Source organism: Necator americanus, chromosome I (assembly GCF_031761385.1).
Source record: "Necator americanus strain Aroian chromosome I, whole genome shotgun sequence".
In the NCBI taxonomy this organism is placed as follows: Eukaryota; Metazoa; Nematoda; class Chromadorea; order Rhabditida; family Ancylostomatidae; genus Necator; species Necator americanus.
In genome coordinates this window covers 7,337,129-7,364,787 of record NC_087371.1, presented here as the reverse complement: position 1 = coordinate 7,364,787, position 27,659 = coordinate 7,337,129, and the positions used below count along the sequence as shown (strand labels likewise).

At 39.6% G+C, this 27,659-nt stretch overlaps 1 protein-coding gene across 3 annotated transcripts in view; it reads left to right on the top strand.

The window, feature by feature from the left end:
• RB195_004782 (uncharacterized protein) overlaps positions 1 to 27,659 on the top strand; it is a gene marked incomplete at both ends in the record, with an annotated part of 42,184 nt that overhangs the window by 13,518 nt on the left and 1,007 nt on the right. For 2 of the 3 annotated variants that reach the window (XM_064182774.1, XM_064182775.1), the window contains 23 exons: positions 5,861 to 5,969; positions 6,037 to 6,172; positions 16,928 to 17,029; positions 17,912 to 17,986; positions 18,061 to 18,133; positions 18,226 to 18,318; positions 18,394 to 18,501; positions 18,572 to 18,666; positions 20,878 to 20,974; positions 21,258 to 21,408; positions 21,488 to 21,591; positions 22,350 to 22,506; positions 22,661 to 22,766; positions 23,411 to 23,553; positions 23,614 to 23,738; positions 23,805 to 23,918; positions 25,388 to 25,515; positions 25,587 to 25,738; positions 26,047 to 26,173; positions 26,474 to 26,573; positions 26,636 to 26,833; positions 26,973 to 27,218; positions 27,285 to 27,371. In XM_064182774.1, coding sequence (XP_064034041.1) covers positions 5,861 to 5,969; positions 6,037 to 6,172; positions 16,928 to 17,029; positions 17,912 to 17,986; positions 18,061 to 18,133; positions 18,226 to 18,318; positions 18,394 to 18,501; positions 18,572 to 18,666; positions 20,878 to 20,974; positions 21,258 to 21,408; positions 21,488 to 21,591; positions 22,350 to 22,506; positions 22,661 to 22,766; positions 23,411 to 23,553; positions 23,614 to 23,738; positions 23,805 to 23,918; positions 25,388 to 25,515; positions 25,587 to 25,738; positions 26,047 to 26,173; positions 26,474 to 26,573; positions 26,636 to 26,833; positions 26,973 to 27,218; positions 27,285 to 27,371 — 2,826 coding nt within the window. Of the gene's footprint in view, positions 1 to 5,860; positions 5,970 to 6,036; positions 6,173 to 11,683; positions 11,741 to 16,927; positions 17,030 to 17,911; positions 17,987 to 18,060; positions 18,134 to 18,225; positions 18,319 to 18,393; positions 18,502 to 18,571; positions 18,667 to 20,877; positions 20,975 to 21,257; positions 21,409 to 21,487; positions 21,592 to 22,349; positions 22,507 to 22,660; positions 22,767 to 23,410; positions 23,554 to 23,613; positions 23,739 to 23,804; positions 23,919 to 25,387; positions 25,516 to 25,586; positions 25,739 to 26,046; positions 26,174 to 26,473; positions 26,574 to 26,635; positions 26,834 to 26,972; positions 27,219 to 27,284; positions 27,372 to 27,659 lie in introns of all 3 variants that reach the window. The other variant, XM_064182776.1, reaches the window with a different exon arrangement.

Here is a 27,659-nt window from a genome sequence, read left to right as displayed (position 1 = left end):
ACAAACCTGGCGTTTGAGCGATTTTTTGCCTCTCTAGCTCATTTTCTTTACGCTTTTCCGGTGAATCAGCACGATCAGACCATGGAATTTGTAGAAGTTCAGCGTAAGTGACGGCTGAAAAATTCCTGTGAGCCTTCTCACACCTAAGGGCATTGCGAGGGGTAAATGCGAAAATTCCTAGCGGCGCTGCACCTACATCAACAAGCATGCCGCAAACACGTTGTGGGCGGGGCAGGTTGCTGCGGCGCGGTCATTTGACAGTGTGCATGCGATCTATATGGATTATTGGCAGTTCAACACTGCTTTATTAACGAGTCAGGTGTATACCCTTTCCAATATTTTTATGGGTCTTCAAAGCACTATGGGATTCGATCAGCATCAGTAAATTCTGCAGTTCACATTACAAAATATTTTTAGGTGATTTTTAGTTTTCAATTTAACGTACGGTAACTTCTAGCCTTATTTCGTCAATTGTTTTAATTTTGAAGATTTCCGTACTTTTAATATTGAACCTAGCGAATATTTGATAATCGCGAGATAACGAATCTGCGTGAGATAATGTTGAATCGCAAGTGCGGCGCAGTTATTTGCAAGGGATCACAAATAAGATTACGTGCAAAGTGTGCCTTACTGCTACTCTGTAAGCGCTTTTTTGCTGTTTTTCAAGCCTTTACTGCTTTTTCACCATTTATTTCATCATTGTCATCGAAACGGCGCCTTCTGATTAGACCTGTCGACATCGGATGACGTCCTCGTCGATGACGTCGTTCATGTATGCGGGATGGAATTATTGATGTGAATGTTGGCGAAAAAAAATTGCTGATTTATGCAGCTGCAATATTCATCAATGAAGATTTTACGACCGTCCATGTTCACATTCGCGAAATTCTTGGTACGGTATTACCATTGGACGAGTTGCTAGGCGGTGTTTTTTTTTTTTTGAGGACGAATTTCAAATTATCGCATAACAACTGCTCATTTTTCTCTGGATATTCTGGTTTCATTGCCGGAATTTTTTTCCCAGGATTTCGAATTGATCGCTAAGATCCAATTTATCCGATTTCCTAAAAAAAAAAAAAAACGAATCTTCCTCTCGAAAACTTTCGTCGCGGACGCGTGTGTCCTGTTTCTGTGTGTGTGTGTGTGTGTGTGTGTGTGTGTGTGTGTGTGTGTGTGTGTGTGTGTGTGTGTGTGTGTGTGTGTGTGTGTGTATGTGTGTCTGTGTGTGTGTGTGTGTTCAGATGAGGTCGGCCGTGTGTGCCATGCGGCCACCTCCGCATTCCTACGTCAACGTCGCGTTTCACCTCTTCACCAGCCTTTTCCTCGGATTTTCCCAGCAAATTTTCATCATCATCACTTTTTTTTTCGCGATACATGACACTAAACGATTCCCACGATTTATCCGGTTGCCAGGCAATAAGCAAAGGGGAGATTGCGAAAACGTCAATTTCTTCGCCAAGTACAATTCTTGACGATTTATTGGTTTTTATTTTGCAATTCCCCGATTCTTCACCGTGAATAGGGAATCGCAACGGTGCACCAATCAATACGTATTCTTATCACTACTCCTCAATTCTTCAATCGCCAATTTTTTGTGTATTATATTTTTTTATTATATTTTTTGGCGTAGTCGACCTTATATACATTTCTTTTAACACAGAAATTATAGTGATTAATTTTGAACAGCTGTTTGTGTGGAGAAAATTGTTCTGGATGTTATTAGCATTGTATAAGAGGGGATCCGTAGCGTTGTAGGAGTTTATTGTACTCAAATATTTGGCTCAAAATACTATAACTACAAAAAAAAAATACAAAATACTGTTCTCAGTTGTTGAGCTCAAAATTTATCCGCTTGCTTGATTTCTTATCTTTTTTGGCTTCTTTTTCTTAAGTTTTTCTTTTTTCTCTGAACTTCATCTTGAAAAATCCGTATTTAATTCATTTTGAAATAAGTTTATCCCATATATTCTTAAATAAATAGAGTAGAAGATAAAGTTGAACGTTGAAATCTTACGGAATGTTTTTTTCCTCACCATCAATACAACTATTGTAATTTCGAGGACACTCGTGTGTACCTGGGCGTCCAAAATGCACCGAAAAGGTAACCGCAGCGCTTCCGATCGAGTTGCTTCGGGCGCGTTGCGGTCACCTAGCTGAACACGGTACCGACCCCTATCCGTATATTGCCTGGTAGTCTATCGAAAATGATCTAAAACGTTAGAATAAACTTCTACTTCATCATAATTTTTCTTTTTGAAGAAGGTTATATCAAATGTAGATGTTGTGAAGTTATACATAAGTTTTGCGGTCATTTTTGACGTGATGACGTACTTCGGCGGGTGGAGGAACGTTCATTTTCGCCAAGAAATGTCTTTCCGTATTTTCAGGTTGATCCTAATTTAAAATCTGAAACGAGGCTATACTTCTAATCCTTTCATACGAGTTACATTGTTTGTTATTCTTCATTTTCTTATCCTAGTTCTTTTATTTTTTAAAAGTTCCTCAACGTGTAATCAAAAATATGAGATTTTTCGAACTGGTGCTGAATTTTTCTAGAAGATTCCATCAGTCTCATCAGCTGAATCTTTAAGTAGTAAACCAGGTGATATTTCATTATTAAATAAATAGGTTAGGGCATAAAGCTAAACTAAATTTAAATATCTTACTATGTTGTATGTGTAGGAATTCTTTAATTTTAAAAATTTCAAATCTTCTAAATTGTTTTGTATTTAGGAGTACATTAATTATAAAACCGCTTATATTAGCATTATTAGACTTTTGTGACGTTTGGCTCTGTGGCTTATTTCCGTGCTAGAAATTCTAGCTTCTATTGACGCATTTCCGAAAAAATTCCATTCTTTTTCCTCTAATTGACGTAGTCCTCTTAGTTCCTCTCGGTTTTATTTTTCACTTACTCTTTTTTTACTCCTTTTCTTATCCGTTTTACCTCATCCTCTTTTTTCTGAACTTCTCTTATCAACAAATTCTGTGGCAGCAATCCATTTCTGATTGATATACGTCTTTTTTTTCCTGGGAACATACTTCTGGATGGAATGGTGACAGGCATGTTAGATGAAATTATACGATCTAAATATGGAATTGACGAGTAAATTAATATCATTTAAATGAAATAATATAATTGATAATAACAAAATGACATAATAAATAATATAATAAATAAATTTGACTTCGGATTCTCCTTATGTTCGCTCAGGTTAGGTTTCATTTATTCAGGAAAAAAGCTTTCCTCCAAATTTAATGATAAGCAAAGCGATTAGGGAGAGATAACGATGGAAGAGCTGGGATTTCGGGTTCGGTTAGTTTTTTTCTTTTGAAAAGGGAAATCCTACTCGATTTTCATTTCTGCATCTGCCGAAACAACGAATAGAATAGCGAAAATATCCTGTGACTCACATCAATGTGAATCTCAAGGATTGGACCGAATTGGATTCGAAAAGCGCCCGCCGAGAACCAAAGCAGATAGGATTTTCGGTACGAAGAAAAATCGCCTCATCGACGCGTCCCTTTCCACGAAATGGAACGAAAATCGGAGAAAGCGGCGGCGGCGAGCGAGCGATTCGCTGGCATGGCAACGATGAAATCCAGCTTTGCAAGTTGCAACCGACCTGTTTCATCACAGTTCAAAGAACCGCAACACGCGACTTCTTAGCACACAACGAGGACAGCCCGCAGCCAACGTCAGCTCATCCGTCAATCCACGTCTCGACGACGACGGCGGCGGCGGTGCCGGCACCGCTGACGGTCACTTCAGAGACGGGAAGAGTTACGAAATCGTCAACTTTCACGGCTGTTTGTTGTCCTAGTTCCTTCGATTATTATCCATTCAGGCAGAGAATGCTGTTCGCCATTTGCTTTCAAATCACACTCATAATCGCCATCGAAAAAAATCGATAATGTAGCTTCTCGATTCTGTGCGTCTAAATTTCAATTCCTTTCCAATTAATTCGGGAAAAACGGGAGCTCCATGGTTTTTCTACAGTATCTCCAGGTTATTCTTAGGTGACGAACGCTTCTGAGAATATTACCTGGACAATATAATATGCGGTACTATAAATAAAATAATACATATAATTAAATTCATATAATATACATTATAATAATATGATATATATAAAATAATATAATATACTGTGCTATATATACAGTACTGTCCAACTCTTATAGGATTTCCTTAACAATTAAAAAACTAAAAAAAAATTTCCTTCCTTAGGAATTTTAGGTTAGGAGGAACCCCATTTCTCGGCTAACTCTCAAGGAGAACTTTCAGTCCACCTACAGTAGCCGAATTTCATCGCAGATTTTTCATGAAAGCATTTTTCATTTTTTAGCATTTTTCTGATCAATTTTATTCTTTTCGTTTTTCCGTTCGTTTGTTTCGTTTCGCAAAAAGAAATTCTTGTTTTTTTTCCCAACCACTCACTATTTTTGGCGATGGCGCGCCGCGTCACCGCCTCCTCACGCGTATTTTCTTGGGATCCTTTTTTTCTCCGGTGATTTTTTTCTCCTTCCTTTTGCTGTTATTCGGGTTTGTGTAGTTTTACGTAGGTCGAAATATAGCAATATAGAAACATGCTTCCATTTATAAGTTCTCCAAATTTTTTGCTCTTCTCTCTGCGTCCACTCCATTTCCGTACTATCTGCAAGAAAGCGGTATGTCTTACAAGACATCGCACAGTTCAACACAAATATCATCTACGCTGTACCTTTGTATGGAATTTGTCAATGCGTTTTTATTTTGTATTCTTTTCAATTCATAGAAAGAAAATGAGGACTATTGAGAAGAGCGCAACATGAATTTCTTTTTTTTTGGATTTTTTTTTCAAAATTTCCGACTTTATTTCTGGTTATCAAAACATCTCCTAGATAGTACATCTCAAAACGAATTTTACCTTATTTGTAACATTTGAACCAACCTGACATAATCATAATCAACCATTGCCTATGCGAGAACTAGTCCCCTTTTTCACAACGCATTTCCTAGGCAATAACCACGTTTGGCATGACTACTATTTAATATAAGCTTTTTTTGTTTGATGAATGACTCGGATTTTCTTCTTAACAAAGACGTACAATTTTAGAAATATTATGAAGGACCAGATCTCGCTGAATGCCACCACATTCGAGTGTTGTTTGTTCTTCATGTTAAAATTATTTTCTTGCAAAAGGAGAGAAAAAGCAGCTTTTTAAATACTCATGCTACTCATTTAGCTAATTCTCGTCAATTTCAATTTTTTGAAATAAAATTCATAGCGAAAACTGGTTCTCTTCATTTATCAATAGGATCACTGGTAATACTACCATCTCCTCTGTGTTGACTATATTTCCCGAGATATTTACTAGATGAAGTCCAATTTAATGTGCGAAAGTACCAACGTGAATATCGATCTTGTTATCGATCAAATGCGCGTGGGGACCAGTTTTCGCCGAGGCAAAGAATTTGGCTGTTTGTTTTGAGTTAGATGACACAATTTCTTTAGCGTAAATAAACACATTTATCTTTCCCAGCAACATTTTCGAGCGCATCTATCGATTTCCATCAGTTCAGATCAAGTGGTAGTGAACTCGCACTTAATTTTTGGTCACGTCTTTCAATTTCCTGTTGTCCGAGAAGCAACGAATCCTGTTTTTGTCATCCGCCTACATTTTCACGTTGCGATGTGCATATCTAAAAACAATGTCGACGTTTCCGTTCATGGAATCGTTATCGTGGCCCAGAATTCACATCAGTCTCGCACGTGAACCGGAATCAATCATGCGTTGTCATGTCGTCGCGTTGTTTTTTTCCCACTCAACCAGATCCTGATTTTTTCCCCAGCTCGATCTTCTATGGTGATTTTAGGCTGTCCAGCACCTGTTTATCACGTTGGTGTCCGTGTTGTTACGCGGAGCTCGACGACGTGCCTCGTGAATCGTCGCGACCGATCGTACTCACGCCAGAACACCTCAAGGTAACGTCGTCTTCATCGTATCGTTTGTTCGAATTTTCGAATATGAATGAATGGATTGTTATTGAAGACCACAATTCGTGCATATCCGACGAAACGTGACGTCGTCGTCGTCGAGTGCTCTGCTGCTCCATCGTCATCAAAATCTGCTCAAATGACAACCACAACGATGCTCACGTCATTAGACGTTATTACACCGCCTAATGGTAAGTAATATTTGAAAATTATTGACGTGTTGTAAAATTATTTACTTGTTCTTTTGTTTTCGCTTGCAGTTTTTATATTTTTCAAAAATCACAAAAATCTTCTTGCGTTCACTCTATGAATTATCCCCTTCGTTTGCCTTCTTCTTCTTTTATTTTTAGTTTTATTTTTCCGAATTTTTTTTTTCGGAAATACTGGAATTTGTGCAAAGTTCTCCTGGATGTTAAATATTTCCTTCTTTTACTAGAACTACTCATTTTACTGGGTTTTGTCGTATTTTTTTCAGCTAATTGAAACCCATTTTTTCATCATAATGTTAAAATTAACACGGCGAGAAGTGGTCCCCAACATAGTTTACAAACACGAAAGGTCAAATTCATGTTTGTTCAGCATTTTTCTATTTTCTCTCATTCACATATAGTTCAATCATACATTTTCTCTTATTTCTACGTAGCTCGTTCTCCCCCCACCAGAAAAAAAATTTCAAAAGTTCAGCGATATTTGAGGCTCTTTTTTAGTGGTGTTAATTTTTGTATTCTTTCTTTTTTCTTTTTTTCCCTCGATATTTTTTCTCTGACTATTGCATGATGTGGTGTTCTGAACGCATTACATGCTCTTCTAAAAATTGCATTCAGTCGATAATTTTATTTTTTTTTCCTTTTTTTTTGGGAAACCCTGCAAGTGCAAAAAAATCACCGGTCCGTATCTGTTTTTTGGGGATGAATCTGATGACAATTGTTCACGCCGTTGTGTTATCATCATGATGTTCGCTACGGGTTTTAATGTTGCAATGATGTCGTTTATTTTTATGATTTGTGCAATTACGTACTCTAGGGAACTGTTTGCACACTTTTATTGTTATGCTGTGTCTATTGATCCAGTGATTTTTCACAGGCAACAACTTCGTGCAACTTTCCTGTGCTTCCTCGGAACTTTCTTTTCTTCTCTCGCACTCTCTATCGTATGTGCACTTCATCGTTTTTATTTCCACGAATTCGTGTGTCGAGACATTTTTCCTTATTTTTCCTGTTAAGCGCCAGTGCTTTTCCCTCTCTCCACATCAACGATTCTAGCAGTTCTGGACGAGTTTTTCGGTCCCGTTCACGATCCTAAAGTTCTCCCAATTTTCGAACGTCAAGCTCATTCATTCAGCGGTTAGGCATTCACAAATCAGTCAATCAGTCCGTTATTTCCGCAAGGACAACTGTTCCTAGAAATCGTGCCCCTCCGCTACCGATTTGTTTGATAATCGCCATCATACCGGGCGTTCCGTCGTAACCTTATCAACGACTCGAAAGTACAAGCATCGATTTTCCATCCGGAACCATTCTGCCTCCATTCCACTTCCCCAAGCTCCGCTACGCATTCGACTGCTAGTTGTGTCATCTTCAGGGCTTTCGCCGACTTCGCGACTATCGCCCGACTGTCGCTTATGCTCGCTCCCCATCACTTCCTTTTGCTGACGGTCAACTAGACTATTCAAGGATCAGAAAACTGGCCTAGATTTTGATTTCATTCCGCTGGCGAAAAGAGAGCTTTTTTCTACGATCTACAATTCTTTTTTACTACATTTCTTGCGACATCGCTTCCCTCTTGATCTCACTCGCGAAACTACTTCTCGCTTATTCTCGCTAAAAGTATAAAAATATCCTTCTTCATCACATCAGACAACTTAGTGCTGAATCGGTAAAAAAGCAACAACTATCGGAGCTGTAACAGTTATTCCCCGCTATCGCTCGTATGTATTTCTTGCCTTACGCAGCGATTACGCCGACTCTAAACGCTAAATTTGCTATAAATTCTTTGTAAAATGTCTGGTTTATTTCTCTGCTAAATTTGGTTTTTCTTCATGAATATTCTAACTGTCACTCAAAACCGCTTAGTGTTGTAAACGTTCCTGAAATATGTCATTATTGATGACACTTTTTTTTGGAGAGCGATTACTTCAACATACATTTTTGACTATTTGCTCTCCACGCGCTATACTCCACATCGTCGCTCGCTGATGTCGCTTGAAGTCGCTCATTGTCGCTCGCTAATGTCGCTCACTCTCGCTTTGGTCTACAATGGTGACAATTTTAGTGTTTTTCCAGTAGAATCTCGCAAGGTGTGCTAAATTTGTGGAAGGTAAAAAAATCAAAGTTACAAAGTAAATGTAGATTTGTTAGAATTTTTATTATTTTAAAAATTCTTAAAAATTCTGAGCCTAACAGCGTTATCACTATCTTCTATGTTTCTATGTTCTATGTTTTGCGAAATAATAATCTCAGTTGAAAAAAGCTGCTACTTTAGGGTTGCTCTTAGTGTTATACCGTACTCCGTACCGCCTACCGTATCCGATGCTTTGCCTTCTTTGTGTACGGAATTCAAGTAATTCATCTTAAGGTGTTGTGAAGGTCGAGATGAACAGCAGAAAAAAAATCAGCGGAATCGAAGAGCGCGCGCGCGCGCGATCTGTCGTCCCCGACCGCGTCCGCTTGACGCAGAGGTCGCCCAGAAACCAGTCATATGACTCATCCGGCACCTTTCTATCTACATTGTATCGCACGAAAACATTGCCGTGCAAATGACGGATGGCCAACCACTGCGCTTAGACGGGCGATTACCTGCCAATCCTAGCTTCTCTCATTATTTTCTTTTTAGTTTCTACTTTCTATCCTTCATATTTTTCTGCACTGTCTCATACCTCCTTTCAAACTGCACTATCTCACGGCCGCTGGATGCAAATCTATCACTTGATTCGTTAAAGCGACATTTTTGCACCAGCACTTCCGCATCTTGCATCATACGTTGCATTGGAGCAGATTTTTGCCGAAGCGCACGTTAGCTCCGAGATCTCCTGGCCTCTGGATCTCTAGATCTTTTCGGACGCTGTGATACTGTAATGCGCACGTAATTACGGACACGCTACGGTTCTTTTTGTCCCGTTGCGATCCTGGTTCCAATAGGTTTTTAAAGGACTGCAGATGAGATATTTTGATTTCTTGAACCATGACTACAATTTCTTGAACTGTGACTACAATTCGCGATTTGCTCATAATTAGGGACATTCTTTTTTTCTCCACTACCTCTCGAGGAGAGATTCTTCGAATTCGACTCAAATAAAAATATAAAAAAAATAAATAAAATACTCAAATAAAATACTCAAATATTGTTAACAACAATTAGGTTTTGTTCCTATTTCTTCTGTATTTCTATATTTGTAACTTTTCTATTATATTTCTTCTATATTTCTAACCTTTCCGAGGTACTCCTCATAGGTTTCCACGTGGGACCCAGGAGGATACAGGTGTGTACATAACAGAGTTATACGATATAGTTATACGAAAAACATGTAGTCCTGGAAGGGTTAGGAGATGCGGGAGGAGGGGGACCTAAGTTGCTGTTTCACATTTTCTAGCTGAATATATTTACTCAAGTGCCTTACAATTCTTTTCAGGATCTAAAAGGTTCTATTCTTTAAACTCTTTCACTTAAATAATTGATCTACTCTCACAACCTCATCTATTCCTAATCCATAGCACCTTGGCTCGAACATTTAGCCACACTAGTTTCGCTTGGTTTCACCCTGGTTTTCCACGGTTAAATTGGCTTCCTCCGAGTTAATTGGATTGGTGCCAAGAAAAGGCAATACTTTTTGATATTCTGTAATTTTGTCCATATTCGTAGTTTCCTAGTGAAAAAACCGCTGTACACGTGGCTGTTTGAGTTTTTTTTTTCTTTGAATATGTGTTTGATGTTCTAGTAACGACGACATAAACGTTTTTGTTCATTGCTTTAACCAAAAAAACTTTACGTAGTACAAAAACAACAATTTTTTTTCTTCCAAAACATTAAAGGCATCACCCCACGAATCTGAGGTGATCCGGATTTCAGGTGGAGTATTCGTATACGGGATGGGAGAGTATGGAGAGGGGGTGATTCCGTCCATTTCTTCCTAATTGCCGTAGAAAACGGCCCGGAAGATGCGGCGCGTGCACAAGGCTGGCGCGCTCCAGTCGAACTCCTTGTAGAAAGTAGAGCGCAAGTACGCCCGAAGCCGTATCTTCCCGGCCATTTTTTACGGCAATTAGGATGAAATGGACGGAACCACCCTTCTCTCCATAATATACGATCCCGTATACGAATACTCTACCTGAAATCCGTACCACCTCAGATTCGTGGAGTGATTCCTTTAACGAACAACGGAAAAGTACCAAGACAGATGGAGAAATTAGTCAGTATGTGTCAAATGAATGATAATATTAATGTAATGATAATATCAATACATTGTATGTAGAAAGCACGACTACGACTTTATTTCCAAAATTTTATTTTTTTTTTCTTATTATTTTATTTTTGTTTTTTTGTGTCTACTTTTCCTTCATACTTTTTTACTTTTCATCTCCACTATGCTAAAATTGATCTTTCAGTAAATTTTTGATTTGCTTCTTAAGCGTCAGACGCCTTTTCCTTGGGTAATACAATTAAACTAAAACCATTTCGTCGTTACAAAACATTTGCGCGAGAACTGGTCCCTACAGTTCTTTTCCGTCTGCGTCTCCGCAATCACCGTAGTCTTTTAAAATTTGGAAGCAACACTACTTGAAAGAATTCATTCTTATTCCGCACAATTTTTCACCATTTCAGCATATTTTACAGTAATTTTGCTAATTTTTCCGGTATCATTACGGTATGCACTGCTCTTATTATTACTATTTGAATTTCTCGTTTTGTATTTTTTGAAATTAGCAAACAAATGCAATGTTGACGCAGAATCAGTTATGACCTCTTGAAGGAAAGGTCAGTTCAGTTTGGGGATCAGTTCTCGCTGGGGTCCTTAGCTTATACGAAAATGATTGACCGCGTAGATTTCAACCTAATTTGCATAGAGGTGTGTCGAAGAATTTCGGCTGGTTGCCCCGATTTTCTTCTACGAACGGGAAGATCTGTTTGTGTACATAAGTCCAGGGACGAAAACATTCGTGTAAGAACTCCGCACGTATTCGGTCACTTTTGGGAAAAGTGATGTCATTCGCCTCCGTGATTCGTCACTTTTAAATCTATTTTATTGTTTGTCACCACTAAACGAACTATGATTCGAAAGGTCAAATACGGTAGGCAGCTGAATTGAAGCATGCATTTTTTATGCAACGAAAGTGTTTCACTTCCGAACCAGCTGCAAAAGTGGATCGTAGCGTTCAGCGTGTTGTTCCACGTAGTGCTTTTTGCGCTTATCTCGATGACTAAACCAGCCGTCGTCGGTAAACAGAATACGTAGCGGCAGCCGGTGAATTACGCGCCGTCGCAACCTGGCGAAGATCGTCATTTGGCGCCTTGTCTCCGCTGTCGCTGATAAGCGACACGTCGACGATTTTCCGTCCATCGGCACAGTCTTTATTTACACGTCAACAACAGCAGCGACATACAGGCGCTGCCGCTGCCGGTCTCGGTCCCAGTCATTTCGAAAATCCTCCGTCGTCGGGCATAGTTTTCTCTCTCACGCAGTAGTCGCGCATCATTTCAATCTACAGTGCACTACGCGGACATCAGAACTTCTCCTTGTTCCTGGCCGCTTAGGATTACTGTAGGTTTGTCCTTCAACCTTTCTATTTTTTGAATTCTTATTCACGAAGAAACGTAAGCACTATAGCGTCCATCTAATTTTTTTTTCTGTTTTTTTTTTCTGCTCCTACTTGTCAAACTTCATCAGTATTAACCACTTTCTTCTACTGCTTAACGTAGAGCTGCGGTACTCCCGAACAAACTGGCCCGATCAGTCCTTTCACTAGATGATGATGATTAATTTTTTAGATTCAAGCGAGATTTTATTTTTTGGATTTTGGGAGCGTTGCTTATATGTGAATCAATCTATTAACTGTAAAATAGCTTAGTATTTGTAGTTTTACATTGCATCTATCGCCATTTACTGCTGCGGTTCTTCCGCAGTAGTAAACCATACCTTAGCATTCCTGAAAATAAATGATAAAAGATGGACTAAGTGTTCTTATAAAGAAAATGTGTAGATTTCACGCTATGAAATGATTACTATGAAAGCAGTGATTTTCGAGAGAATCCACTATGTGCATGTTTTCGTCATTTTTCTGCGGAAGTCCCGCAGTAGCTCCCGTAAAACCGTCTCCTCATGTCAGTCTTTAATTTCGGTTTATTTTGCTGCGCATTCTTTTGCGCGAGTTTTGTGTCTCGACAGATCCCGTCCATATTTCGTATCGGCTCGGCTTCTCAAAGAAGTGGTGTTACTTCTGCGGTACTACCGAAGAAAAATCCAGGATTGACTCGGTGTGCAAAGAAATACTGGGATTATTTCTGGATCATTTACTATAAACTAAGTGCATGCGTAAACATAAAGTCGCCTTTTCTTTCCTTAATGACTTTTTCGTAAAGAATAGTAACAATAACATGTCAATAAAAACAACAATAAGAATGAAATAAAATAAAAATAAGATCAACAACAATATCCTGTAGCATATCATGGACAAAGTACGAGTGCAAAATTGTCCATTTCCGGATACCTATCATTTTTTACCGTAACTTTTTCCCACGTTATCAGCGCAAACAACTTTTTCATTAGCGTAATATGTCTTCGCGACAGCCACCGAACCTCGCTCGTTCGCAAAGACTCCGCCCAAGACCACGCCCACCAGGCGATCGGCACCGAGGCACCGGTCAATTTCAGCTCAGAATCGCGTGATCATCCCGTCTGTTCCTCGTAACTGCGTTCCCCTTCCGCCACCATACGCTAGCGGATCATTGATCGTCACTTCCCAAGCAAATTCCACGCATTCTGTTGCTTCGGCGACAGAATACAGTAGTCATTGGACGGCATGCGGTGACCTTTAATTCAATTATCGCGGAAGCGGCTGCGATATAATCGAAAATTTCCGTTTAAGCAGCAATATTGCACTCGTAGAAATGGTTCAGGATGATCTCATTCAGGATGATATCGCGTGCACGGAGGGGAACGTGAAAACTGAAAAATCTAACGAGTTTTTCCCTCCGCTTTGTTTGTATTGTGCTTGTGGGCGGGTTTATCCGATTTTTCTGTGCTTTTTCACCGTGAAATAAATTTCTTTTTGCCCCAAATAACTCGTCCTCGTTTCTCGTTCGAAGAGGCATCGACGACTTTCGAATCTTCCATGTTCGTCGATAATTCACCTTTGAAGTGCGGCGGGAAACTACAAAGGCGGGGTGGGGTTTCTCCGGAACTTTCCCTGTATAGAATTTCCCGGAAAATTCCAACAAGCTGTGATTTTCACAGAATTCCCGAGCTAGGATTTGATTTTTTTTTGTTTTCGTACGTGTACGGTTTTTTGTTTGTTTTTTTTTTCTCTTCTGCTTCGTACGCGAGAGGTTCCACACTGTTACAGAAGATCATTTTACTCAACTAATAATTTTTTTCCAATTTTCCTCTCTTGGATTCTCCTTTCCTCAATTTTCCTCCCATCTTTTGTTGCTCGATGACAGGTTTGATTAGCTAATTTTGCACTCCGGTAGTAGTTGGCACTCGGCCAAGAAATTCCGAGACTCCTCGAGATTCGACGGTGGTGCCACCGGACTGTTACTCTGCGTCTTTGACCACCGCAGAGTTTTCGCTGACAGCAGCATCCATTGCACCCGAAGAGACACACACACAACCTGATACGTATTCGTAGCACACGTGGCAAATGTCTTCCCGGAGGAGAACTCGGCCGCTGTCTCATCCTTCGCGTTTTCCTCTCAGGACCCACATTCCATTTTGTCGCACGCATCACATTTTGTCCACAGCTTTCCTACTTCCAAGACCACGCTAACATCAACATTAAGCTTACTGTACTTCCGGTCGCCTTATCCAGAAAATATCATTGATACTAAAAAGAAAAAACGTGCATTTCCATTTTATTTCTCGATTATACTTTTAAAGAGACCAAGCTAGAGAGAGAGGGAGGAAGAGTAGCCTGTGATCATTGCTCCTCTACGTCTCTGTCGCGTTTTTCTTTTTTTCCTCGAGAACATCGTGAACTATACATGGATTATAAATGATAGAATCTTGTGTATGGAATTTTCTCCCAAGAAAAGTGTCGGTTCTTCCGCAGCAGGAGAGCTCGGAAAACTCGAAATAGTCTTAGTGATTGTGAAAAAGAATGAATTAAGTGAAGGCTACTGCGTCTGAAAAAAGAATTGTTTTCTTTCGAGCATTTATTGGAAGAATAATAGTGGGACCAAACCAAAACGGACCAGAACTTTCGACTCAATCTATCACATTACTTGCAGGCCTCTGATTGGTCCTGACATACTCCAAGGCTATGATTGGTCAACTGGCCAATCATAGCCGAATGCCTTTCTCTTGTTTTACTATCAGCAATTATTTTTTCAATGGCGGTTACATAGTCTACCAATCAATTGTACATTATTGAGAAGTTTTGATCGTCTTAACGTCGTTAACGGTATCAACTCTAAGCTCCTCCCCATTTAATTATTTCTCTATTTTCCTTTTACGCATATCGTTAGATGTACTAGTATTTAGTTTAGGTCTTGTTCAAGTCTCATGTCTTCGAGAGGCACTAGCATGGTAATTTTTCGTAATTTAGAAGTTATTCGTTCGTATTCGAAGTTTCCGTGTAAACTCGTCCTTGTGATACAGTAATCGGATGTTGCACTTACGAACTCGTCCGCAGAAAATCTCAGCGTTAGAATGTGCTCTAAATTTTTGGTCCTGAGAGTGGAATAATCTTCATTTGAAATTCTTTTCAACAAGTTTTTATTTTTGCTCCACGATCCTAGAAACATCGAGAGCAGTTCAGAAAAAAAAAACGCTGGGAAGTTGTCGAGTGTTCACGAAGCGTTTTTCTTCACGCTGTACGCGTTTCGCTATCTCGTCCATCTTAATACTGTTCTCTGGTTGTTTTGGTCATCGGAAAAATGGAACGAAGTCTACGAAATTTTGCACAACAACACGGCACACGCGTTGTTATCTTTCTGTGTGTTCGACACGTGTAACTTTTAGATAATATGTGTTAGTGCGTTGTGATTTTGCGCTTTGGGCGGACCGACGGCGCCCTGCCGTGTGCCCTTCTGCCATCCGTGAACACGTGATAACTGCTGTTTACTCAACTGCACTCTTTTGCGCTCTCAGCACGGACGGACGCACGCTCGCGCGCGCGCGGTGCAAGCGTGTACTTCGCGCTGCAACCCAGTGTTCTTTCATATATCATTCTCATGAAATTTCTCGCATTAGTTTTATTCTCCCTTTTTACATTCGAAATCTACCGTAACCACAAGAACGAGAACAAAACCTCTGCTTCAGCTTCACCCCCATTTATTTCCAACGATCCAGCTGTGGGCGGAGCTTTTGGAGCGGTCCTGATTGGACGTTCTTTTTTCTTTTGTTCGATGAACGAATTACGATTGAGTTGAATATTCTCCAAATGAAAACTACAGTGTTTTGAGCTAGACTAAGTCACAATAACTACTGTAACAACGATGCCTAACGAAGTTTCAGTTAGTTCTTCATATCTGGGACCCATTAGAATTAGTTTTCCGAAGTTTTTCGAAAGAAAGTTTTATATCTATAGTTCTAAATCTTCTATATGAATATCTTATGATCCATGATGCTTCTTAAGGGTTTTTTGTCATGTTTCTGCTAGTGGTGTCCCATAACACCGGTCCCATCGCGCACTATCAGTACAACTGTGCGCTTTCTATGCATAAGGACCGCCCCCTTCCTCTACACTTTTCTCTCTTTGCAGTGATCTGTGCTCTCCAGCAATTTCCACATAATCGGTACGGAAATGGAATGTGGGGGTGGGACCTGTTATTATCATCATTGTGGCGGGTAGAGACGTAGAGGGAGGAGAACTGTATCTTTGTTTTTCTCCGCTTCTATGTAAGAAAAAAAACATGCGGGTTAGAAATAGGGGGCGAGGGCACAGCAAGTCACGTCATAGGGCAGAGACGTAGGGTAGTTTCAGTGAAAACGTTGCCCTCTATTTAAGTTTGCTGTTCATTAACGTCAACAATGAACTGTGTTCAGCGGTTCTAACTGCACAAAACACTTTTGCGCAGCTCAGCAGCGATGGTCAGAGACGCAGAGTAACACGGGAATTGGTCGCTAAATAATTGCATCATCTTTGTTTCTTTACGAAAAGATTGATGGGAAGCGGAGAGAGCACGAGAGAGGAGGAGAGAGAGAGAGTCAGATAAGAATAGTAAGCAGGAAGAGACGCAGAGAAGAAGTGCTTGTCGAACCTGGGGTAATTGTTGAAAAAAGGTAATCTTGACCTTATTTCTATTACTATACGCTTGTTTCTGATTAGAGAAGCAGAGTAGAACAAAAGGAACTTTTTTCGTTGGATTTTTTTCGCTACTGCATCCGCTTCTTCCATGATGTGATTGAGTGCGGAGTCCAGACAGCTAGAGTCTAGTACCACATAGTGATCTTTGTGCATTTTTCTACGTCTCTGCTCGGTCGATGCTCTGGGTGCATATGATCCTAAACAAGTTCACTCCAAAAGAGAAATAATTCTTGGAAATTCATTGATCGACAATGGAGGAGGAGGGGTCACGTGATTCATCTTCTATTGTTATCGACAGCCATGTTAACGCGTAATTATCGCACTAACACGAGCCGCCTGGGTCGAATTTAAAGGACCCGTCACTTTCTTATCGTATTTTTTCACATTATTTTTCACATCATTATTTGCACTCTTCTCGTATCGTATCAGGGGAACTAATCCAGGATTAATACAATTTTTATGCGAATGACCTTATCAATTTTTCAGAACCGGCGAATTTTCCCACCGCTTTGTCGTCAACGCTGGTTACTCAAAGCGCCCCGAATACGCCAATAGCGCATCGAATGGCAAGGCACGAAGCAAATCAAGGTATAATTAGGCTATTTGTTTTTTTTTCTGATTAAAAAGAACACTCATAGAAAATGAATGAAAGTGAAGGAGCAAGCGAAGGAATTATCTGTAGTTCTTCAAAATTGTTCATAAAGTTAAAGTTGAATTTTGTTGAATGTTGGAATTTTTCATGGACAATATAGATTTCAGGGTGGATATTATGACTATGTGTGAGGCCACGCTCAATTTCCCTTAGTCACTCTGGAAAACGGCGTGGGGAACGCCCTTCCGCTACAAATTTTCCTACGACCCACCTTGCAACGCGCTACAATCACACACGCGCCGTATCCGTGAGCGTGAGCTCAAAAATCAATGAGACTTCCTCAGCAGCATATTTCAATAAAATGAATTCAGTGAATAGCCTGCTGAGGGAATTAGCGCATATACGAGAGTGGCGCGTTAATAAGGTGCTTCGTAGGAGAAATCGCAATAGGTGGCCTCTTCTCACGCCCTTTTTCGAGATGATAAGAATTAATTGAGCGTGAATACGCACGAATTCGTAATCTACCGCCCTAGCTCTATCATTTCCTGGAGAGATTCCGGTTTCCATCATCTATTTCGTTACATTCTGCCTATAAGAAGGGGTTTTTTTCTCCAGAAAAATATGCTTTCAAAGTGTAGTAGCGTATATGCAGGTGATTTAGTACTCTATGTACTCTAGTACCTACAAAATTCATACCCTACTAATGTAGTCTTGATGTACTGCACCTCAACAAAATCGTGTTCCTGTTATAATTGTGCGAGATCTGGTCCCCCAGCCCTGTCTCCAACGTTTCCATCAGAAACGGCTAGCCCGCTTGTCAAATACTGTACGGAAGTGATAGACCTTGTTAAATCCTTGATGTTATTTTTTGTTTTTAGAAGCTCAGCGGCATCAAAACGTAGTAGCACCTCAGGGAAAGCCGCTCAATAACAATTACTATAGGGCTGGGATTGGTGAGTGTCATTGGAAATCAATAAATCGATTGAAATTGCTCGAGCCAATTCTAACAAATCTTTTGGTGTTTCAGGAACGCTCTACGAAGGTATTTTTGCATGTTTCCGACCAGTATGGGGATATTTTGGGCGGAGTAATAATGACTTGTAAGTCTACCACATAATTATTGATTACTATCTATCGATTAATAGTTATTGATTAATATCGATCCGCTTTTCTCAACTACTTATACATTCAGGGTAAAGTCAATAGAAGACGATTGGGAGATACCGTTCGAAGCGATTACGGGTTTAGAATGGCTCGGTGCCGGTTCACAAGGCGCAGTTTTTAGGTAAGCGGGGAAGGTTAGAGGTCAAAGAAGCAGAGTCTTCCGTCACAAGTCCGATTAAACCACGCCCATTTCCAGAGGATGTTTGAACGGGCAGACTGTGGCGGTGAAAAAAGTGAAACTAAAGGAGGAAACCGATATCAAACATCTACGTCATTTAAATCATCCGAATATTATCAAATTTATGTGAGTTTAAAGGACCCGAAGCCCGGATTGAGCCCGGATGCATTACGGTAATCGCTTTTTTCTTTTTCAGAGGTGTATGCACACAAGCTCCATGTTTCTGTCTTGTTATGGAGTACTGCCCAAATGGCCAATTAGGCGACGTTTTGAAATCAGACAGGGTTATAGGTGAGTTTTTCTCCCTTTTTTTCTAACTGAAAATACAAAATAAAAAAATATTTGGTAGATGGAATGTAAATGATGTAATAAATTAAATAATAAATATCCCTAATTAGTTATTGTATTTATTTAATGTTTTATTGTAGTTATTTGTAAGAAAATAGTTTGATTGTTGAGTTATAATTCTGAGAAAATACCACCTGTTTTTAAATTGTTCTAACACTTGTGGAAAATGAAGCAGTAATTGATGTCGAGCTGTATAATAACTGTAAGACTGTAGGAGAAAATATTGTTTTTGTTTTGAATGTTTTTGGAATAAACGGATAAGCTTGAAATAATCCACAAACTAAGAGTTGGATGGCGATATGATTAAGTAAATGAGTTGATTTCGAATATAATCGAAGAATAATCGGAGTTGAGCTACTTTTTTTTTCTTTTTTCTTTTTTTTTTTTGCAAAAAATTTGAAGTTTCTACTCAATATTCGCTTCTAATTTTTATAGTCCAGTTGTGAATTTTAAAATTTCATTAGTTTAATTTCCAATTTTTATTTCGAATGCCTTTCAGCACTTCTATTTGTGATTTATTTTCTTTTGTTTTTGATGGGAAGATGGCATCAGTTGTTTTTGAAGAAACGCAGCACTTCATGTGTGTTATCTTTGTGATTTGTGTTTTATTCTTATTTTTTGCTATTCCTTCATGGAACACTCAAATATTGACATTAACAGTGACGACTGTAAATTACAGAAGAAAGGCACCAGTTAGCTAGGTATGTGGGGACTAACCGTGTAAGAATCGTCCAACAATCGTGTAAAACTTAGGACTTAATGGTGCCGTCTACTAAAAAAAGCATCACCCCACGAATCTGACGTGGTATGGATTTCTGAAGGCCAAAGACTACACTTCTGAGGAGACGTAGATTGCGAAAACGGGTGGGATATCGCTCATCTCTGCCTGCATCACTGCAAACAGACGGCTTCAGGATGCGGTGCCTTACTACGTCCTCTTTTGCAACACGCCACCCTTGTGCCCCGCCCACGCCTGCGATTGGTCGAATGGAATGAATTGCCTATCTGGGCGTCCAAATGGATTTCCGACGAATCGCAGACGTGGGCGGGGCGCAAGTGCGGCGCTTTGCAATAGAGGACGTCGTAAGGAACCGCATTCCGATGCCGTCTGTTTACAGTGATGCAGGGAGAGATGAGCGAGAACCACCCGGCTTTGCTATCTACGGCCCCGTATAGTCCTCAGAAATTTATAACAAGTCAGATTCTTGGGATGATGCCTTTAACGGCTATGTGCTATGGCTTCTTCATACACAGGACATTAATGTATGTTTAATGCAATAATTATGTAATTGTGCAAAATAATTACCAACTGAATTAGTTAACTGTTATGCAACACTAACACCTAATACAGTATTTAAAGGCATCACTCCACGAATCTGGGGTGGTGCAGGTTTCAGGTCGGGTAGCCTATACGGAGTCATAGATTATGGAAATTAGGGTAATTCCGTCCATTTCTTTCTAATTGCCGTAAAAACGGCCCAGAAGATACGGCTTCAGGCGTACCGACGCGCTATTTTCTACAACGAGTTCGATTGGAGCGCGCCAGCGCTGTGCGGCGCAGTATCTTCCGAGCCGTTTTTTACGGCAATTGGAAGAAAAAGGAAATCACCCTCCTCTCCATAATATACTATCTCATATAAGAATACTCCACCTGAAATCCGTATCACCTCAGATTCGTGGGGTGATGCCTTTAAAAAATTGGAGGAGACGGGTTCAGTTTCAAAAAAAGAAACCACCACCGTATCAACGCCAACAGATTTTTTTAAACTTCTATGGATTTTTAGGTTTCTATGAGTTATCGTTAATGTGGTGTTTTATGCAATAATTAAAAGCTAATAATTAAGCTAAAATCGTAATTTTGCTAATTGATTCTATTGGTAATTATGCATAATTATCAATTAAATTAACTATCAATTATGTTACATTAACAGTTAAGAAAACCATGTATGTGATAAAAGTCAACAACTGGAACAGAATCGGAGAATAATCGTGGAAGAATGGGGATAATCCGAGTGCGGACGATTTCTATGAAGTATCATAAACAATATTTGCTCTTTTTAAAATTAAATTGATTCCTGAACGATGTTTGAGTTGAACCTGTTTAAAAACCATGCAATATACTGTCTGTCGTGTGGTAATGGTACAATTTTTCAGGATGGCAAGAATGGTGCTCATGGAGTCGCCAAATTGCTGAAGGAATGGAATACTTGCATAAGAATAAAGTGATACATCGTGACTTGAAAAGTCCTAAGTAAGTTCACACAAAAATTGATTACCACTACGATCAATCAATACTCAAGCCACTATCGATTGATCTTGATTGATCTCAGCCGTTTTTTCAGGCGTTTCTTGTCTCATTCAGTTATTTCTTGTTTTTATTTTCTCATTTGATGGGATGTTTCTGACACATCTATTTGTATTATTTTTGAAATATTTTAACAAAATATGAAATGAAAAGATGTGCAGACAACAAACTCAGTTATTTTGGTGTTTGTTTCAAAAAAAAAGAAGGAATCATTTATTCACCCATACAGTATTCTATTCGATGAGGATGGTGTGGTGAAAATATGCGACTTTGGTACATCACATCAACAGAAGAAACAGAATAGTACGGTAATGTCATTTTGTGGTACGGTAAGCTGGATGGCACCGGAAGTGATCAAGAAACAACCGTGTTGTGAAAAGGTGAGTTTCACTGTGCTACTACCTTTGATTGTTTGACTGACCGATTGATTGATTGATTACTGTAGTCCTGGTGTCCTAGGTTGATGTCTACTCATACGGTGTTGTACTGTGGGAATTATTGACAAGAGAGCAACCGTATAAGAATATCAATCAAATGGCAATCATCTATGGAGTTGGATCAAAGTAAGTGATGTCGATTGAAGAATTTTTAGTACACAGCCGTTCTATCGCTTTATGATTGGCTGACCGGCGCTTCAGCTCCTTATTGGTCATTTCAGAAAATTATTTACGAAATTTATTCATCTCCTGTTTGGTCAATTCAGATAATTATTTTGTTATTTATTTGAAAAAATTTGTGGAATATTCAAAACAAATTCCTGGTAATTAACATGATTGCATGAAGGAGACTTTTTTCTTGATCGTGCTTAATCCATCAGCCCATGTTTGTACACAGTCTTCCATCCTTAAAAGCATCACCCCACGAATCTGAGGTGGTGCGGATTCCAGGTGAAGTATTCGTATACGGGATGGGAGACTACGGAGGGGGAGGTGATTCCGTTTCTTCCTAATTGCCGTAAAAACGGCCCGGAAGATACGGGTTCGAGGGATCCGGCGCGCTATTTTCTACAACGAGTTCGATTGGAGCGCGCCAGCTTTGTGCACACGCCGCATCTTCAAGAAGTTTTGTTAATGTTTTTACGGGTGATTAGAAAATAAGATAGAGCTTGTATTTTCACAATGCTCTACCACTTTTTTTGAGATAATTTCTCAGAATTCCACGCGCGCTGCTCTAAGACACGCAATTGCAAAAACTCTATGAAAAATAATAAAAACTTATGGAAAAAGGACTCTTTCATTTCTTACAGTACTTGCTGCAAGGAAACCCTTTGTTTATTGTGCATAGTTTTGCACTTTGTTGCTCCAATCATTGTATTTTACAGTAACCTCTCACTTCCCATACCGGAAACAGCTCCGGACGGTTTAAAGATGTTAATGCGACAATGTTGGAGCACTACGCCTCGAAATCGACCATCATTTACGCAGTGCCTCAAATATATGGATATATTATATGCTGAATTCAAGGAAATGGGTGATGAGGTGAGAAATATAGGGGGCGGAGCTTAAACAAGCTGATATTGGTGGAATTTCGTGAAAATTTTCGTCGTTTATGGATTTCTATATGTTTTCAACACAAACGTGATTTTTTTTCGCTGGACAATATAGTTTATTTTGTGAAATTTTCCCTTTTCAGGAATTCTTCCGTCGAGCTGCTAAATGGCGAGCAGATGCGGCAAATATACAGTATCCGGAGACGATCACTAAAGGAAACGCTCAAAATTTTGCTGAACGAGAAGACGGTGATTTTTCCTGCCCAGTTCATTTTATTCGCTTAGAATTCATTTGGAGAAGGTACCCTATTTTTTTAGACGCTGAAAAAAGCTTCAACCTTTTCCTCAATAGCTGCACTACTTGTTGCACTAGTATTTGGAATGTTTAGAAGTTTGGAAATATTTGTTTAGAAATTTATTTGGAGATTTTTCAAAACCAAGAACTGAAGTGTTATATGTTGCCTGCACCCATTGGTCGAGAGTGGCACGCATATTTCTCCCTTTACATTCGGGCTATTTGGAATTATTACGCAAGAAACTCGCTGACCAATAGCAAGTGAGCACATGCCACGCCCACTGATATCCAACGTTCGTCTCTAGAATAAAGCACAAATAGCACACAAACTACGAGATTTTAAGTTCATATCATCTTGCATCATTGTTAGAATTTTTCTCGGAGAAGACATGCCACAGAAGGGAAAAGCTGGCTAAAAAAAACGGGGCAGTCCTTAAAAAATCGATAACGCTCTTATTAATTAGTAATAATTGAAGCTTGAATAATCAAAACTCTGGAAAATTTCAGCAATGTTGCAATGGGAAGTTGTAGAAATTTTTTTTGTCAATTTATAGAAAATTTTGCTTCAAAAATTCAATCTCATCCACACTTTTTTCAGAGAAGGAATTGATCCGGAAAAGAAGGGAAGAACTGAAGCATGCTCAGGATATACGTGAAATGTACGAGAATAAGCTGAAAAGAACGAATAAAATGTATTCGAAGCTTACCGATTGTATGAACGAATTGTTGTTGAAAGAAAAGGTGCGTGACGTCATCAATCAATACATGTTGTCATGTGTCCGTGGAATCCGTGGATTTTAGGAGCTTGAGCATCGTATTCGTATGTTGGACGAACAACAACGTTATCCATACATGTACGCTAGCACGAGTACTCGTCCTACGGTAGTTCGAGCCGGTCCACGTACTATGAGAGGATCCGAACAAGAGTACGTTGATCCCGGCGTCTCTCACTGATAAATCCACTAATAAGTACGCTAATTGAATGATTTCAGCATTTATTGTACTGCTATCGACCCGCACACTTACGGGATGGAGGTCTCGTCAAGCGAAGACGATCTAGCCGAATATCATCGTGGCTCTCCTTATAGATGTAGTCAAGCTAGCAGGTACCGTGTTTTTGGGCGGTGAGGTTAGAGACGCAGAGAGGGTCTCTGACGGGACCCTTTCTCTGCGCTCTAGCTTTCTTTGCACTTTCTAATTCATCTTTTATTAATTTATTATTATTTTACACATTATTTTATTATTATTTTAATTTCAATTATTTATTCTACAATTTATTTACTTGCTTGTGCCAAACTATTTTATTCCATTATTTTAAATCGGTATTCCAACATAAGTCACATTATACGATAATTTACTACAACTCGGTAGTTGGGACCTTTTTTCTAGTTTTCCAGAGTTCGCAAGACTGAACTCAGTTCAAATTCCCCAAATCAAACTTATTAGATTTCATTTTCAGCTTAAAACTTTAGATTTGATTTAAAAACCGTGTTCCACAGTTACTGTACTTCGAGCGATCGTCGTTACGAATGGGCGAATTTTTCGATTCGTCATCAATATTTACTCATAGACTTATCTCAGCTGCTCACTGTAATGCTTATCGAAAAATGAATTCAATTGCTCATCAAATCCTCCTCCTCTTGTAATTTTTACCACTCTCTCCTTATAATCGCGAGTTAAGAAAACTGTCATGAGAACTACGAACTAGACTGTTTACATTTTTTATTTGTTTACTAGCATACACAAAAAAACACATTTTGTCTCAATCAGAACATTTTAAAAAATGTGCTATTACTGGAAAATGGTGCAGTCATTTTCGTGGATCACTTAGCCCTGGACAATTAATCCTGATGCGTGGACAGAACGAGCACATTGGGATCTTGGGAGAATCTGACCGAGGACTCTAAGCAGGAGAGTTCACCAACTTCCATGATCCTAAAACGATTAACCGCCGCAATCAGACAGACAATAGTCAAGACCAAGATAGCTAGAACATCTCAGAATTCAATAGGAGGAGATTCAAAAATAATTGAGGGAGGGGGTAATATAAAGGAACAAAAAAAAAAACAACAACAAACAACAAAAATAACAACAAAAATAAAAAATGGATATAACCGCAACATATTGGCATCGCTGTTAGTGAATGGAATTCAGGGAGCAGAACAGGCTTTTCAAAGAGAGGAGGAGTGGCGACGCAGTTAGCTGGATTCAAAAAAAAGTAATAGAAATAGGAGAAAAAGTGCAAAAAAAAACAAAGCAAAAAATGCAGACGAACGACAACTAAAAGGTATCACAACTGGGAATCCGTGATCCTGCTCCATGCATGGAAACACTTCAGAGTTCTAAGAGTTGCAAGAGCCGCGAGGGTAGACATCAATATTCAAAAACCGTCGACATGCCAATTTTCTTCAAACTCATCTCGAATTTGTTTATCTACTTATTTATTTGGTTATTTATTTATTTACCACGCTCTATTGCGTGCTAAAAAGAACAACACTAATCAAAAAACTTGGAATACATTAAGGACTGTGGCCAGACAGGACATAGTTAGTTGTTTTCAAAATTAATATTTCAGTTCGTCCGGTTTCCCCTCGTCCACATCAGCGACATTCTCTCGTCAATCCTCATCTCGTAGTTCAGCTGGAATGGCGCGACGCCGTGACAGTACGTTGCGCGAGTCGCCCGTACGAGGTCACCACAGTCGTAAGTTTATCCGTAGAATTTCTGAGTGGTTTATTGTGTCCTACATACAGTACAGTTTCTACTTCTTCCAGCATTCTCTCGTAGCCCATATATGCGACATTCATCATCATCACAGTATTGTTCGGAACTGGTACGAAATTCACCAGCACGAACGAGTGGAATGTCTGAGGATAGTGGTGTGCACATGTGGAATGAACCAAGTGTATTACCAGGAGGACAACAGGTATTGCTATCGTCGCAATTGAATTCACCTCAGCTTGGTACCAAATAGGTGGATTTTGACAACTGCGCACATTTTGTCGCAAAGAAATAGAGTTTTTGACCACATTCACTTGTCATTGGTCCGCTCTGTCGAGGAGGCGTGGCCAGAGCGTCATGATTGGTCTAACGGCGCACTGGTTCCGCCCACATCTAGAAATTCGGTTTTTGTTCACATAAGCATTTCAATTCTTTTTATTTCTATGATTCCAGCGAATTGTTGAACTAAACCTATGGATCTATAAAACGTGACATCAATTGCAGTCATTACAGGTTGTCTACTCGCAAACTCTTTTCCGTAATGTGGATGGTCGTTGGTCGGATAGTCGAATAGTTCAACGGAGGAAGCCAAAACGATCCTCGACCTTCCAACGAGACAGCCCTGCCCGAATACCACAAAGTAAGCGTTGAAGTTCGAATTTTATTAGAAATTATTATTCTGCCGCTCATTATTCTCATTCATTATTATTCTGCCGCTATTTTGTTGCCCTTACCTAGGCCCTCCAGAATGTTAGGAATTACCTGCATATCGTACTCGTTTGTAAACTTTGGCCTCCTTGAATATAGTACCTATTAGTTCTGATTTTTTAGAAGTAGATCTCTGTAGGATCTGCATTGACGATCTTCTCACTACCCCATACAGCAAAGTCCGCAAAAATCGATGGAATGTTTCTGCACCTCTGTCCAGATCCTCGTTTAGCTCGCTCAAAACAACAACGAGCCTCGTATCCATCGCCGATGCATCTCGATTTGGAGTGTTGTTGTGACTGTAACAATGAGAACTGTTGTCGTCGACAACGGTTAGTTTTATGACGTCCGTAGTTGCGCTCCCTAACGTCAACGATCAAATATCGATTTTCAGCGCTCGATCGATGATTCATGAGCGAATGGAGCAATCACCTACACCGTATGACGATCCGGCCGAGTTGAATGTGTCGAATTTGCCGCAGTCCACCTCCTATCAGGAAGCACTACGTCAAGCTGGTGAACTGCCGTCGACATCATCCGAACATCGACTCTCGACCGTAGTTGAACCAACACCGTCCAGAGGCGTTATGGGGTGCGTATCATCCGGGATACTGGTCCCAAAAATTGTGCATTAAACATAGAAATATAGTATATGCACTCCACACGCCATGCGCAACTTTTGGGACACATTTGGTTCCCTTGTTTTTTTCTTCAGATCAGTAGAATTTTAGGTATACAAATCCAATTTTTGTGTCACCGGTCACCTCGTACGTGAATCCTATCTCTTCACCGGATTCACCACAAAGCCCACCACCATCCCTACGGAAGTTATCCGGAGGACAATCCACTAATGTCGACGATCAAAACATGGATTTGTTCTCATCATTGGATTCGAATAATCCACACGCTAAACCGCAATCACAATCTGATGCGTCGGCCGAAAGTAGCACGGACGAAGACAAGGACGAAGAGAATGGGTACGTGTTTTCGAGCTGGCCATGCGTTATTTTTGGGACAAAATCGAGTATCACCTTTTTTTAAAGAAATGTTTTGGATTCGTCGCTGGATTCACAAAAAGCATTCAGTGCTTTGACAAAAACGAGTAGCGAAGAGGACAGTGCTGAGAAACGGTGGGTTGAATGAGTATACTCGCTTGCAAATGAATAAATCTGCCATTTTCTTTTTTTTCGCAAAAAAATCTTTCTTCATCCATTCTTCTATCAAATCTATTCCATACTTTATTATTTTAAATGTTAAGTAAAATGATTGTAAATGGTGTTCATATTAGCGAACATATCACAAGAAAAGAAGTATTCGATAGTTTTGAAAGAATTATAAAGTAAATTCGCAATTTTTCTCTCTCGATAATGCAGTACGCATACATATTCTTTTGTAGTCAAAATTTTGTTAAACAAAAG